The sequence below is a fragment of the Euwallacea similis genome, chromosome 13, assembly GCF_039881205.1.
Source record: "Euwallacea similis isolate ESF13 chromosome 13, ESF131.1, whole genome shotgun sequence".
Classification (NCBI taxonomy): Eukaryota; Metazoa; Arthropoda; class Insecta; order Coleoptera; family Curculionidae; genus Euwallacea; species Euwallacea similis.
In genome coordinates, this window is record NC_089621.1 from 1,644,948 (window position 1) to 1,660,773 (window position 15,826).

At 41.8% G+C, this 15,826-nt stretch overlaps 1 protein-coding gene across 1 annotated transcript; it reads right to left on the bottom strand.

Annotated features, from left to right (window-relative positions):
• Window positions 1–495: 495 nt before the first annotated feature.
• Window positions 496–15,159, bottom strand: Kdm3 (Lysine demethylase 3). The gene is made up of 21 exons (XM_066396347.1): window positions 14,977–15,159; window positions 13,228–13,613; window positions 12,981–13,131; window positions 10,407–10,575; window positions 10,095–10,284; window positions 9,359–9,854; window positions 9,036–9,175; window positions 8,361–8,936; window positions 8,074–8,306; window positions 7,908–8,008; window positions 7,090–7,293; window positions 6,742–6,987; window positions 6,231–6,681; window positions 4,856–5,266; window positions 4,599–4,757; window positions 4,424–4,546; window positions 4,191–4,361; window positions 3,982–4,132; window positions 3,470–3,919; window positions 2,825–3,351; window positions 496–2,686 (listed from the first exon to the last, which is right to left on the bottom strand). Exons 2-21 carry the CDS (start codon window positions 13,409–13,411, stop codon window positions 1,568–1,570), a joined length of 6,252 nt encoding a protein of 2,083 aa, XP_066252444.1. The 5' UTR covers window positions 13,412–13,613; window positions 14,977–15,159; the 3' UTR covers window positions 496–1,567.
• Window positions 15,160–15,826: the final 667 nt, after the last annotated feature.

Genomic DNA, 15,826 nt, shown 5'->3' on the forward strand with positions numbered 1-15,826 from the left:
CAACTTCAACCTAGACAAGTCAGTGACGTACGTGATAATATAGACCAAAAAAATGAAAAGAATGAAGAAAAACTAAAGTAGTTCCGATTTTAAAGGTATTTGGTTCAGCAGTAAGCGTACGATACAACATTGATATACTGCGGTCAAATCTCGGACCGAACAACTTCAATTTTTTGCCCAAAAATTTTAATAACGTATAGTATGTGATATCTATCTGTATCGAACACCTATTGCTGAACCAAATATCTTTAAAATCGGAGCAACTGTCCTTAATTTCTTTGGTTAAAATTATCACGTGCGCTACTGGTTTTTGATGTCTAAATTTGCGAAATTGCCGGATTATCTATGTTTCAAAGCCGTTTTTGACAAATTTTTCTCACCTGTGAAGCACCAAATTTTCAAACAGCTATAGCTTAGTTAACGAAATACGCATTATTCATTTTTTCTTAAAATTTCCGGTTTTTAGGTTGTGACTTAATTAAAATGAAACTCAGCTAATTGAACATTTTTTATTCAAACCTATGCTTCATAATATACATAGTACAAAAAAATTTTATCCTCAAAAGGATAAGAAGGAAAATACTTTCTGCATGTACAAAAACTTATAACCTAAAACTGTACAATGCAACTTGTAAGCAAATAAATTACCGTTCATTTATTTGAAACAATATACACATCGTGTTTAAAACTAGACCAAGCTTCATTTTAGGCGCAAATACACTCAACGTACGTAACACCGTATTACATGGAGAAGAAAAAGTACAAATTATTTTAAAAAATTCCAAGGTCGTTGTTTGATTCGTAACAACTGAAAAATCGAGATCATGTGTTTTCGCTTCAGCCAACTTCTCTCTGTCAATCCTCATACACATAACTCTATATAGTTTTTCAGGGGGGAAGAAAACAATCCTGGGAGGAATTTAATTGGCACTTACAGCTTTGAAATTGTCTCAAAATCGTCGTCCCACATATTACAGCCAATAGTTTGCTTCGACAATTTTGAAACGCAGCAACTTTACTGCTGCGTTTCTTTAGACTTTAGAGAATTTGCTTGAATAGGCACACATTTCTTAAAAATACCAACGGTATTATTTGTATCGAATGCAAATCGAGCCTAGTCGTTAGGCCCTCGTCACAGCTTTCTAATAACGATGAAGTGAGTGAAGAACGACTAGCTGCTGGAAGCGCCTCAAGGCGCCATAACAGACAAAAAGTGTAAACATACTAAATACAAAATCTCTTGTGCCGTATAGACACGAAAATCTACAACAGGAAGTTTTACCGTGCAACTCGCAACCGAATTTAAATATCTGTTTTGTACAGGGTAGTGTCTAAGCTACATGTATATACAGAGTAGGGGAAATGAGGGCCGACTGATTGGCCTAGGACCGCAGAATTATTTTCTTTACACATCGTTTGGGCACACTTTTTCTCACTGGGAATATTCACGTCGATGATTAGTTGATTTAAAATCGACACTTTGGGACTTAATTCTTTGAACGACGAAAAATTGTTCACGTTTTCAGAATCGTACTAAAACCCTCAAATCCTGCTGGTGGCTTCGTCATTATGATTCGCCATCTTCCTGCGCCGACTCTCCGCCATCTACAAACACCACTTTCTTGCCCAGCTTCTTATCGACGATTGATCCCAAAGTGCTCAGCCCGTCTTTGACGGCATGATAAATGATATTCTTAATTTGCAGCTTGTCCTCATGATTCGTGTGCGTATCGCTTAAGCCCCGGAACTCCTGCGTCAGATGGAAACAGTGCGCCACATTTTCTGGACTTACGAAGTCCTCCGCGACTTTGATACAATTGTGCAGATTTCGTACCTGGTGGGGAGCCCCCGCCGGAATGAAAACTGCATCTCCCAGACATTGCACGATGGCATAACCTTCCACTCCATATTCTTTGTAAAGTCGTTCGCGAAGCGGCCCATCCAAATAACCACTTTGATCGTGGATGGGATCGTTGTGCGGCTCCAACCTCCCGCCCCGTTCTACCGTCACTTTATTCAGCAGATCGCGTATTTTATCCGCATCCCGCGCGTTGTAAATATGCCACAAAGCGCCGGGAAGTTCGCCTTTGTCGCGAACCCGCCGCCTTGTCAATATATCACACCCAGCTTCGTCTATTGCGCGAAAAGCTTCTTTAATATGCTCGTCCGAGTCGCCATCCTTTGGAATCCCCACGTAGACCATGACATTCACTGCGTCGCTCACGTCAAGGTGTAAATTGGTGGTTCCTTTATTCGGATGTAAAGCCGACCCGTAAGCGTTGTACATCTTAGGGCCAAGATCTGGTCGCACGAAGCATTCCGGCAATCTGGACGCGAGGTTTAGTTTCCCGCTGCGTCTCGTGTACTCCTGCAAAGGCAGCGATTGCATCAAATCTTGAAATCGAGCAGGTAGCATTTCGGCAAAGTCTTCGCCAGGAGGCCAGTCTTTCAATTTGAGCAACATGGGTTCGCCTCGTTCATCTTTAAGACGTTTCGAAGGCTCTTCGAATCCTTCCCAGAACTTTCGCATGGGCTGATTCGGCACCAGGTTTCCGGTCATGCAGTTCACTAAATCGTTTTTTTCGTCTCCGAAGTCGCGGGCGAAAGCTTCAGGATTCCAGAGAGACTTGTCGATGGTCTTGCATACATCAGAGACAATTACGGGCTGACCGCGTTTCCATTGATCCTAAAAAGAAAAAAAATCAATGAAAATGGATTCTATAAACACCTTTAAGATTACAATTTCATATCTACGCGAAGTTCATCGAGACTCTTAACTGTGAAATTACCACTTGCAAAGAATTTTTATCTTCATTGAACTCACCTGGAATATCTTCATGTTATCCTTACACAGGGGATCGCTCAGCCTCAACAACTTTCCATCGCACAGCCACGAATGAGGCACATTCGGATACATAATTTTGCTCTCCGTCAGCGTCATTATCCTAATGGGCAGCTGCTGCCTCCCCATATTCTGCCAGTTGTACCGCCGAATGTAATGCTTCAGCTCCATCTTCTCCTCCTTTTCTTCTTTTTCCAACTTGGGCGTTATCGCTTCCAACCCGAAGGAAGCCAAGGGGTCTGCGTCGCCGTTGTTTTCGGGTTTTGGTTTCTTTTTCTCGGAGTTGCTTTTGAGCACTGGCGAGGCCGCTCTCGAGGATCCGTTGGTTTTGTGCGAGGGCCGAATTAAAAGCTCCCGAAGGGTAGAAAAATTGCCCTCGTCCTCGCTACTGGAAGGCTCATCTTTTACGTTGCTTTTAGGCGAACGATCAGGGTCTGGCTTGGCGAGAGCTACATCTGCCAACCAGTTGAGAGATGATTGTTTTTCATCGTTAACACCGTTTATAGTGGCTGCAAGGAAACAGACATAGGATGAGTTTATATATAAATATTACAGTTTAAGAGCTTGTACTACCGGTAATTCACATATAAAACTCTAACAAAACAAGCACTCTTTAAGATTTCTCACCTTTGCAATCCTCCTTGCCCTCTTTTTTGACCCCATTGACTTTCTCGGCCAAAATCGCCTTGACCGCCTCGCGACATTCCAAACTGACCACTTTTGGATCCTTCGAAATTTGACAGCCGCAAAACTGTTCGATGTTGAACATATCCCGCATCTCATGCACCATCCGCCCCAGCTTGAGAAGACAATCGTCAGCGATAATTTGCGTAAGCATCAGCTTTTCCTGTTCGTGCGAAGATCGATTGGTGCATAGCAGCCACATGAACTCGTCTCGATCCTTCCCCGGCTCGTTTAGCGACTTCGTCGCTCCTTTTTTCCGGCTCTTGTAACAATCTAAGCACACCACGAACCCGCACTTGCCGCAGGCCCAATGGTAGTTAAATAAGGTAGTCTCGCATACATCGCACATTTCCCTCACACCTTGGACTACTCGCTTCCACGCCACCACTTTGTCTATAATAAAAAAGGATGTTTTAAAACTGTAATTTGAAATTTTTTAAGTGTCAGCAACTAACCATCAGCCAGATGCTCGTCGTGGGCCTCCTTCTCTTGCACCAAAAGACCACAGAAATGGTCTCCAACTTGGGTTAAAAGAAACCTCGAAGTGTCCAAATCCAAATCTGAAGGAGGAGTCTCGGTATTTGGTAACCACAATTTTATATCCTCCTGGCAAGAATGAACGTTTAACTAGGGAAATTGAGGGTTTTTAGTTTTTTTAACTTACATCCATTGCGTCCTTGTGTGGATCACTAAAACCGGCAATGGCCAATTGACCGTTTTTGGTGTACCTCAGCCTTCTAAACGCATAGAAACGACAAAATATATTTGGCATGTTGCGAGATCGTTGGTTTGGAGTCCACCTGCATTCTCTGCATTTAGCCAATTTGGGCGCTACCTAAAATAGCAAAATTAAGAAAACTTTTATCTTGCAGCAAACAGTTTTACTCAAAAACTTACATCACAACAAGCACCATCCTGCAAAAAACTCTCTCCAGTCTTTTTTAGCTGCCCAACGGGTGGTTTGCGAAAGGGATCTCGCGGAGGATCTTCTTTAGGTTTTTTTGGCCGCGAGTCTTCGCCCTGAAAGTCACTTTTGTAACATTCGCAGAAAACGCATTTACTCAGTTAATACCTTTTCGTTTTTTGAACTTTTTGGTCTTCTACCTCGTTTTCTCGGCTCTTTTCCTGGCTTCTTGCCACTCCCAGAAACGGTGGTGCTCGCCCCCGAATCGCTATCTTTGGTACTGTCCGATTCTTTGTCGCTATCGCTTCCACTTTCACTTTGAGGAGCCTGCATTACCCAGTAAAAAAAATCGATACATAAATAACGATAGTCGGACTTCGCTATACAATAATTATTTACAATTCCAAGAATCTTCGCACACTCACCAACTTTTCGCCTTTCCGCTTCTTCTCCTCAGCAGCCTTCTTCACCAACGCAGCGCTCCCTTTCCTCTTCTTCGGCTTGGGAGGTTTCCTCTTGGGCGGACTCTTCCGCCCGCTACGTTCTTGATCTGAACTGGACGAGTCATCGCCGTTCTTTCCCGAGTCGTTGGGATGTCCGTTAATCTTCGCCTCCTTCGTCTTCCTGTTGGCCGGCTTCGAGGAAAAATGTTTGGTCTTGTTGATGCTGTTCACGGCCATACTCCCGACCGAGTGGATGGAATTGACGGGGTTCTCGTTTTTTATCGTCGGCGAGGTCGGGGGGTCGATGTTTAAGGGTAAGGTAACACAGCTACCTGAGCCGATCACTCCAACGGTGTCTTCAAGGTCTTCGCCAGTATGCCTTTGAAGCCACGCCTAAGTAGACGAACGAAAAGCTGAATTTCTAATTTTTGACAGTTTTTTAGAGTTAAGAGTTGTCCCGAAAAAGGAGGACAATCCACTATCCACAGAAGTTTTTATTACACGAAGCAACTCACATTTTTTAAATCAACCTTTTGGATCTTCTGGTTAGAATAAACTTTTTTGCAAAATTTAAAATAAAACTTCACAGGTTAATAAAGCCCTTATAGGGTCACTACAAATTTTTGGGCCGAAATCACATCACGTCAATTGATCTTTACATATACTGATAGTACTCCACACATCAAAAAATCTTGTTTGAACCAGAGATTTAAAACTATCCAAAACAACCTCTATAATACTTGTGTCATTTTAGAAAAAAATTATGGAAAACATTTCAACTGATTCTTTTTCTCGATACTGCAAGAGACTTATGGAATGCGATTAAATGTTTCTATCCTTCAACATGATAACGGACGCTGTCTACTGCATGAGCTCACGGCGAATGTATAGAGAAAAGAAGCAAAAAGATGAGGAAGGCTTACTAACATGGATGCTTGGTAATATAGTGAATCATTGAATGGATACACAAAGTCCCTACATTCAGTATAATTTAATACCAAATATAAATAGCGTGGAAAAAAATAACATAAACATCCATTCAATATAGAATGGAGATATGTCCCAGTCATGGCTGGTTCTTGATCTGGGTCGTTTCGGTTTTTTTTTTTTTATTATTTAATATATTTGTGCTACGTCTAAGTAATTTTTTTAACTATTGTTTTATTGTCATTGTTTCAAGGGTACTGTTGGAAGGAATTGCCCTGTGGACAACTTTAAAAATACACAAATCACATAATGACAACAAACTTCCATACAGGGATATTAGGTAGGCGTTGGGATTGGGCAGCTTTATATTTGAGTCCAATTTTAATCAAAAATTGAGCTATTTTTATTCTTGAAAGAAGTATCAACATACCTTTTTAAGATGTCTCACTGGATAAGTCCCTCCCGCGCTCTTCTGCGGTCCGGGACTATTGCTCTTTTCGGAATCCATTACGCTCGGCGTGACAGTTCCCACACGAAGAGGTGTCCCAGGGCACTCTTCCCCCACGGGGGGCGTAGACGTACCATCAGTACTACCCGCGTTCACAAGCAACGATTCACTATTTCCTGTCACTGCACCACTAATTCCAATATTCGTTACAGTATTCGGAGTACCCGTACTTCTAGAGGAGGGTGCTGGACTTGAACTGGGCGGCACGCCCAGTGGCGTACCCGGCTTGGCCGAAGGAACGGAATGTGTCGATTCTGTACTTGCAGGCCGGGATACTTCAATGGTCACCGCTGTCACGCTCAAGTCCGGCAAATTCTCTGTGAGAGCGGCGGCCAGTTGCGGCTCGGATGGCAATGTGGTGTTGATGGGAGGTCTAAAAAATTTGGTTAAATTAGAATCTTGAGATGTTCATACAGGGGATTCAACTATTCACCTATAGGCAGCCGTATTCACCAAGGTAGTAATGGTAGTGGCGGCACCTGCGATTAGAGGACTCGGCTCGCTGACTCGCGCCAACTGGGGCTGTCCGGCTAAAGAACATTGCACTGGCATACTCGTTAAAGGAACATTGTTGCTGAACATTGGGGCATCTATCCTGCGTTTTTTCACTTCCAGACTGACAGGAGTACCGACTACAGAAATGCCTTTGCGTTTTGAGGAAGGCGACTGGTTGTTCTCACTGAAAGGAATCAATATCATTATGCATTAGAATAAATTCCCACTCTGTAGAAAAATAATAATAATCCAGGAAAAACTACTATGTACCCAAAGACATACGTACCTAGACTTATTTGAGCTAATCCCTAAATCCAATGGCTGTGTCTGAACCTGTTGAATATTAGTCGGCCCAGGCGATATGCTGTAACTGGGGTGCGAACGGGGAGTAGTCAAAGGAGCCGAGGCAATGGTGGGTGGTGAAGTACCAGGTTGACCCATGTTCTTCACTGGAGGCAAAGTACCTGCTGGATAAGGCGGCCGATCATATCTGAAATAAAATAAATAAAGCTTGAAAGGATGTAAGTGAGCTGATCATATCCGAGCATTAAAGGAGTATTTTCCCATTCCTACTCTTAAGGGTAAGCGCGATATGATGTCACCATTAATACTCTTTCACTCGTAACGATACCTTTTGAACGCCTTCCATTTCGAACACTAAACAATTTAACGAATAATTAGATAACAGAAAGACAATATAAACCGGCAAAAGCCAAATTCCTCCCGTAATCCCTAATTTATTGCGTGTCGTGCTGCCTGGTTAATTGAGCATTCCCAGCATACCGCATTTTGGCGTCAAACCGCTACGAGAGCATTTCGCGCGTTCATGAGAATTTTAATTTTTTTTGGAGGTTTTCTGACAAAACGATTTATTTGGTTTTTTAAAATTATATGACAATTTTTTGTGAGCCTCTATTCGCATGAAAGTCATTTAAGTCAACTGCTTGACGAACAGACAATTGCTTGACATTTGAAAAAAAAGAACTCCCTTATCCTAATCGTCACGTAAATCGAATATAGACAACACAATTACAAAACGTCATTTAACAATCGATTGAATATTTTCAACCCTACGAGAATATTCAAATAGTATAAATTGCTTACCCTAGAGCAGTAGCAGAAGTCAATCGGCTGGTGTGTGCTGGTGGTGGACACGTGTTGACAGGCAGAGCGGCAGTAATCACCGGAGGCTGGTACTGAGAGATCTAATACAAATATAAAATCCATTACATTTACTGAAAATAATATTAGCATCCCCGTTTTTCCTCACCTGCTGATAGGGAGAGGAGATACCACTATTCAACGGTTTATGTATGGCCGGGGAAAGCGCTTGTGTCTCCTGTGGTCTACTCACAGGAACCACACTCACTGCTGTCGGTTTCCCGTATATGTGATGAGGCGCCGGCGATGAAACCTTCGGTTTTGAACTTGAAGAATTCGACGCTGACGCTATCGTCAATGCCGGAATAGACGACGACAGATAATTGAACCCTCCTACTTTGCCTGATTAAACAACGATTGCACAAGTCTGACAATTTCTATTCAAATATCACTTACCTCCAACACCCGCATACATTAGACTCTGACCAGTAGGTCCCGCTTCTTGCCTATATCGAAGCTCCGGTGAGGGATGTTGCTGGCTATGTGGATGATGCATTTGACTCGCATGCGGGGACTGCCGTTGCTGGTGAGGACTGGGCAGTTGACCGCTAGAAGGTCGATGATGCTGCGAGGACGACTTTGAGGCTTCGAGATGGTGATGAGAACTGGCAGCCAGAGGATTGAGATGGTGAGGGGACTGACTTGGACTGCGGCTGTATTCGTAGATACCCTTCTGAGCAGCTCCTCCAGAGGCCGAAATGTAATGTCCCATCAGTTCGTTCCTCAATTTAGGACTGGGACTGAGCGAAATGGACACGCGAGAGTCGACGTGATGTGACGATTTGCCGTCGTGTTTCACGATCACAGAACTTTTGCCCTCGTTTAGGACCACGGGTGAATCTCGACTGTCTATGGCGCTAGTTTTAGTTACCACGAGACCGCTCGATGACGATTTGTGCAGGTCAGATTTCTTTGGTTCATAGTAGGCGGTCGGAGGGGTGTGGACTTGATAGCCGTACATGGCCAAATCCGCTGAAAAAATACAAATAATACATTATAAAGTAGAAACAATCGTTAAAAAAATATTACAGTTCAATTATCAAAGAAAAAAAAACCAACAACTACACATACTTTTTGGTATCATTGACTGATGCATACTCGTCAATTTGTCAGTCACTTTTGATTGGGCGAGTCTACTATGAGCAGGTGGTGGCGGGTAGTCTGCTTTGGCCGACACAGTTGCCTTTGGAGGCACAGACCCATAATATGACCTGAAACCAACAAGAGATGGTGTTACTCTGCTATAATTCAAACTCAAGTAACTATAATTGCGGGGAAGACATCAGACACGAAATATTTTATAATCATCTGAACTCAGCGATCTTGGTGGTTGAATATCATCATAACGTTTACCCAACTAGCAATCTTTTCCCAACCATAAATCAATTACTCACCGATGGTTCGCCTCATTCACTCTCACTGCCGCCATATGCCTCTCCCTTTGATGCATCTCATTCTGTTTCCTCTCCTCCTCACTGGAGCGCGCTTGCTGCGCCCTGTTTGACCCCATCGAATTCCACGACTTCTGGTCCCTTTGCTGTGCAGCCCGAGCGAGAGATTTCTCAAAATGGTTCTGCAGTGCCTGGTCTTGTCTCTCTTTCTCTTCTCTTTCACGCTCCAATTTCTCCCGTTCGTGGCGTTCCCTTTCAAAACGTTCCTTGGACTCCCTGTGCTGTTGCTCCTGGTGCTGTTGACGGATCATGCGCTCAGTGTGACGTTCCTGCAAAATGGCCCGTTCCCTCTCAAGGTCCTCAGCAGTGTGGGACTGTTGCTGACCACTGAGGAGATGTGAGGGCATGGCTGCGTACCGCTGAGGCTGCTGCTTCCATATGATATCCGTGAAACTCGGGTGCAGGAGATGGTGAGGGGGTAAGTGAGGATGGTTCCCTACTAGAAAGAATAAGACACTATTCATAAGTAAATAAGTCTAAATGTCCTTGCAAAGTTAATACGATAAGTTGGGTAACAAATACCCATGCACAACTGAACAGTTCAGAAAAAGTCATGGCCACAACATGTAAAATAAGCAATTCATCAAATTGGTGCTATTTCAACGTAATTTAAAATTTTAAATATCATTTATATGTATCTAATATCTGAACTCATAACATATTTGCTTATGCAACTCACCACTGGGAATCCCAGGATGAGGAGCTAAAGGATGGGGTGCCATTGATGGTACTGATGGGGGATACAAAGCAGCTGGGAGGCTTGTCGGCGCCGAAGTTGGCGGCTGTGGGCCTGTCGATGGGGGCTGCGGGTGCGACATTAGCAGAGACTGATGCTGCACGCTGTGCACGTGCCGCACGTGGGGCTCCTCCTACAATACAAATTTATTCTCATTGCCTCGGACTTCTTTGAGCTTCATTTGGGTCAAGACCATTTTCTCCGTTGCATTTCTTTGGGTGCGAGTTATTTAGAACCTGATTTCTGAATTCTTACCTGAAGGAGCAGGCCTGGATCGCGCCAGACGCGCACCGGCTCGGCGATGGGGGCGCCGGCCGGAACGAACAGGGGCGAACGAGTGACAGCCGAGAGTGTGGGGGTCGAATTAGACGATGGACGTCCCGATGAAATGTTCGGTTCGTCGGATGAACTTAAGGCACTGGACCTATAAAAAATCGAGTTACTTAAGGCCTGTGATCAAAATTATGTTTAACAAAATACTGAATAATGGTGCATCATAAACCACTTAAATTTATTCCTGGGTATACCATAAAATTTCATACTTCTCTTTATTTTTAATTAATTAATCTTAATTCCTTGATCATCATTAAGTAACTATTATTTACTTTCCTTCTTAGTAAGATTAGGCTTCTAGTGAAACTTGCAGAAGCTTAAATAGTAATTGTACCAGAGCAACTTCGGAGCAAATAGGAGATTTAATTTAAATTAAAAACGAGGTCACCTTTTTAACTGCTGTACGTGCATAAAAAAAGAGTGGGAAATTTCCCTTTTCAATGGCCAATTACGGTTTACCGCTTGAAAATTTAAAAACGAAAAATTAATACAAAAAAAAACAGTAATTTCTTTATTTAATATTTTTTTCTACCACGTTTTCATGTTAAGTTTTCAAGCGGTAAACTGCAATTACGAACCAAAGACAAGGTCAGATTAAGGATTTTTTTAACTTTAAGCATTTTTTAATGAAAAACATTTGTGGAACATATTAGTTAGACTGTTTATCAAACAGTATATTTTGAGTAATGGATTTTTTTTCGAATTAGTGATATCGCGATCAAACAGTTAAATTGAAATTAAGCGATTTATTTTTTCGATTTTTCAGTTTTTTTTCTGACTCTACTTCCTGCTGCTGACCTCTGCGCTGTACTCATCAGCAGCAATGTCCTCTGGAGCAATCAGGTGCAATAATGCGTCTCTAGGGTCACATTTTGTAATCCTTTTTGAAGGATCGAGCGTTCCCACCACTCTGTTCAGAAAAGAAGCTGATTTTGCGGACATATTGGCGAATGAAATTTTTATGTGTCGTAAATCGATTCTACTCCAGTTCAATTTTGATAAAACTTGAGCTTCTGAGATTTTGATACATAATCGCATTCCTTGCTCTGGTCTTGACGAACCATTTCTTAACCAATTAATAGCCACCATTATAATTTTATTTTAATTATATCGTTAACCAAAGGCAAAAATTATCTTCCTGGTGTAGGTAGCAAAAAGAAAAAAACAATTATTAGCTCTAATATTATCATTAGTTCAATATATTACTTTTATTGTTATTTCACCAGCCAGGTGCAAGTGGAAGTGTTCTGAAACATGAAATACTTCGACAATCAAAGGCACCAAAAAGGGGTCATACGGTAAGCTAAGCCTAGGAATACTACTTCTATCAAAAAATTTCTCAATTCTTATTTAAACATTTCGATGGATTCCATAAATTTAAATCTATTGGCAGTGAATTAAAATTAAATGCCTAAGAGTTTGGCTTCATTTATTTTATTGCTGTTTACCATTAGCCTATTTTCAGAAAACTATTCATTGATCGTAGCGTAATGTTTCCTTTGCTTTAATCAACACATCTACATTTTTTATTATGCTCAATCAATCAATTTGAGTCACCTGCATATTTAATTTTGGCTTGACATATTCAAATATGGCGATTTGAGTGGATCTTCAGTGAATTAATAAACCATGTTGACTCATTCTTAATATATTACAATGGCTTGATATCTTTAACCTTGTGCTCTTGGGTATTTCAAGGAATTTGGAAAAGTCCAACTTGTGAGTCTATAATTATCTAGATAAATCTGGGTCTCCTTATTTAAACAACGGATTAATTGGTGCCACTTTGGGAGCATTTGGCAAAATGCCACGCTGAAAGGAGTTATTTATTACGTATGCCAATACAAATTTTAGCTCAGGTGCTACCAATTTTACAATATTTTTTCCACCATGAATTTCGTCTACGCTACTACTGCTTTTATTTTTGATCTTGGTAGCTATTTGGCAAATCTCATTACGAGTTCCAGCAATCGAAAACATTAAATTGAGGATTTTCGATTATAACGCATTCCGATAGGATGAATACTACTGGTGAATAACAGCTTCAAGATTAGAGATGTTTTTCGCTATTTTTATATCTCAGATATATTGGGTTTTTCCTATCATTGTATATTTTCATGTATAATAAAAATCTCCGTATTAGTCGCACAAAACCTGACGTAACCCAATATAGCTTTTCAGGAAATTTTAACACGTGTCAACTGTGAAAGAGTTGTGATATTTCAAATGTTAATATTTCCCAAAATGGTTTAAATTCGGAATACGGTACGCGATATGAAATTATACAGGGGGCTGCATTTTACACAAAAAAGTTGAACCATAGTGAATTTTTTGAGCCACTCATCATTTTCGCATGTATGTCCAGCCAATATTATATTCTGCTTCCAACTCATAACTTCTACATTATTACTGTATTATTGCAATCTCCTTGAACAACGAATAGCTTTTGAATTAAGTTCTGAGATATCTAGACTTTAAAATATAACTGAAACTAACCTGGATCCAGAGCGTTCATCCCCGCTACCTGAACGCAAAGAACTCACGCCAGAGTCGCTACGATCGTCGGCAAAACGAAGAGAGTTATGAGTTTCGTTGAATTCCATCCTACTGAGGGGCGAAGACGAACACACTGGGCCTTCATCCTCACCTTTACAATTGAAAACAAGCGCCAACTTACAGGGATATCTTAACAACCAATATAATACCCATCAACATTCACGCAAAATACTGAACTACTACTCACCTCTAAATGAGTAAACTTCACCACTGATTCCACGACTTTCAAGACTGCTGTAGCTGGATTTGGCAGATGACTGTCCACTTGGATGGTCGGCTCGGTGATTAGCCACTATCGCCCGATCTTTGATTGCACTACTGAAACCGGACGCACTGCTCACATGCACATTCCACGACGAATTGTCGCACATAGACCTTTCATCCGTACTTTTAATATCACAGTAGCATTACTCCTAGTATCACAAGCACTGAATATACCGCTGCGTTTCGGTGCAAACTTACATTACTAATATATATTCACTTCATTATATCACAACTTTTTACACAAGAGTCGAGTAATCCTGGGTCCTGTTGAAGCGGCAAACACAGGAAGATCTTCGTGGTTTAGATGATCTAGAAAGAAGAAAATGAGGATTAATTCGGGAGTCATGGCCGAGGTCCACCAGAGCGATCAGCCGGTTTTCGAGGCGAGCGGCATAATCGCGTGGGGGCTTTCGGCGATCAGAGAGAGCGGGCACAAAATTCACCACTTGATAGCGATACAGTTCGGCGGAGATAAATGCCAAAACAAATAGGAAAAAGTATTTCTATTAATTGAAGCTAAAACGGGTCTCCTCGTGTATCTCTTATGGTGTCTTGCGTGAAAGTAGATGTTATTTTTTAAATGCCTCATTTCGGTTTTCTCAAAAACGTCCGAAAACCTTAAGAGTTTGAGCCGCTCAATTTTTGTCGTTATGTTATAACGACCTTAACGGTCGCCGGCCATCTACAGGGTGCTAAGTTGTTGGTTCCCTGTTATAATAAAATTATTCTGAGGCAATGCCCCTGGAGGGACTGCCGTACTAACGCGACCTCCACACGACCTCAGGCGCTGACCAAACGGAAAATACGGAATAACCGATTCTAATCTCGGATAATGTATAAATAATCTCTCTATGAAATAAAAAGTCATCAGTGAAAATTGTATGCCTAAACAATGTAGGTATGATAATACCCACTCAGCATGCCACCTACTTAACCGCGTTCTAGGAAATTACGATTATCTTAACACGTTTACAGGCGTCATGCCATAAATTATCCTTACGTTTTGTAACAGCCCAGACCAGGAAAGTTAATGTCGTAACACCCGGACGGATACCGATAGGATTCAACCATCTTATTAATAAAAGTAAAAGTGTCCTTGATCTCTCTATGCGGACAAAAACGATCGAAGTAATTTAAGGCGATTTATATTAATATCGCCTATCGGGGACTAGAGAAAGCAATAATAGAGAGCCAACACCACACACAAACACACCACCCCAAGGGTCAGTGTACCTTCGCGGAGTCAAGTTAGTGGCGCCCGCTAACGACGGAACAGTGGAACTACACCATTGAAGCTTCAGACGCGCTTTCAAGCGGGCAAAAGGCACAGACAAAGGACCAGGAATTATGATTTATGAGGCCAATTACGTCATTAAATTCAATGTGACAATAGTTATAAGGAATAAATTTAAACTGGCGATTTTACGAAAACTAAATTGAAACTTTTTCATTTGTGATGTGTGCGTCGAGAGTCGGTGCATAGAAAGTAGTCACTAATGCAATGGCCTGCGTACTACATGTGAAATTGCTGAAAGTGCTCGAAATTGGCAGCAAACGTACACTTTCACACGCTAATTAAATCGAACACTTCCTTGTATTGCAGTCTAGTTTCAGTGGCGAAGCTGCCGTTCCACGTATGCGAATAGAACGGGACTAACTCGGGTCAACTTACTGTCAAAGCACACATAAATCCATTTATTCAGTTATAATCCTAATGTATTGCACTGAAGAGGAACCCACAAAAAAAAACACGCTACGGATACATATATCACGAATGTCCTTGAAAGTTGTAGAATTGTCCTCACAGTGACGCGGAGCATAAACGTCTCCTTCGACGGTGCGGCGGTGACTAAACGACGTTCGGGTGCGGTCGGTTCGGGGATCGCACGGTCCCGAACTCCGACGAGTGTCAATAGGCCGCTCGGTCGCGAAAGGAGGCTGTCGGAGGGGAGAGAGGGACAAAAAAGCGAACTTGATCAAACAAAAAAACGTGCAACAAGTGATCATTTATTTTGTTTTCTTGATGGGTTCGACGGGTCGGGGGCTCCCGGTCCCGCGTTAAGCTGCAAAGAAAATAATGGCCTCGGTATTGCCCGGATTCTGGCCATTTGGTTTGTTATCACCGAAACATTCGTTCGCGTTACGCAGAGGAGCTCTTGCTGCAAAGTGACAAGCTCATTAAAAGGAAGGACACCTGCGATACTTGACGTCATAAAGATCTTATCTATTTAAATAGGATTGACAATTGTGGCATTCAGGGGTCTGTGGTATCTCCGACATTGGGAGGTAGCTGTGGCGAACCATGGCAATTGTGCCATCCTATATACTTCAGGAATTTTGTTAATGCCAAAAAATAAAAAATACGATAAGAAATTGCCAATCAGGCAAGATAAACTGTGAAGTAATTCTCCAAATCATCCATATATGGATGATGATTATTACTATTACATGTTTTCATTCAAAACTTCTTTAAATTTAGATTTATCGGTAAAAGAGTTCAAGAATTTTAAAGAACGATCAAT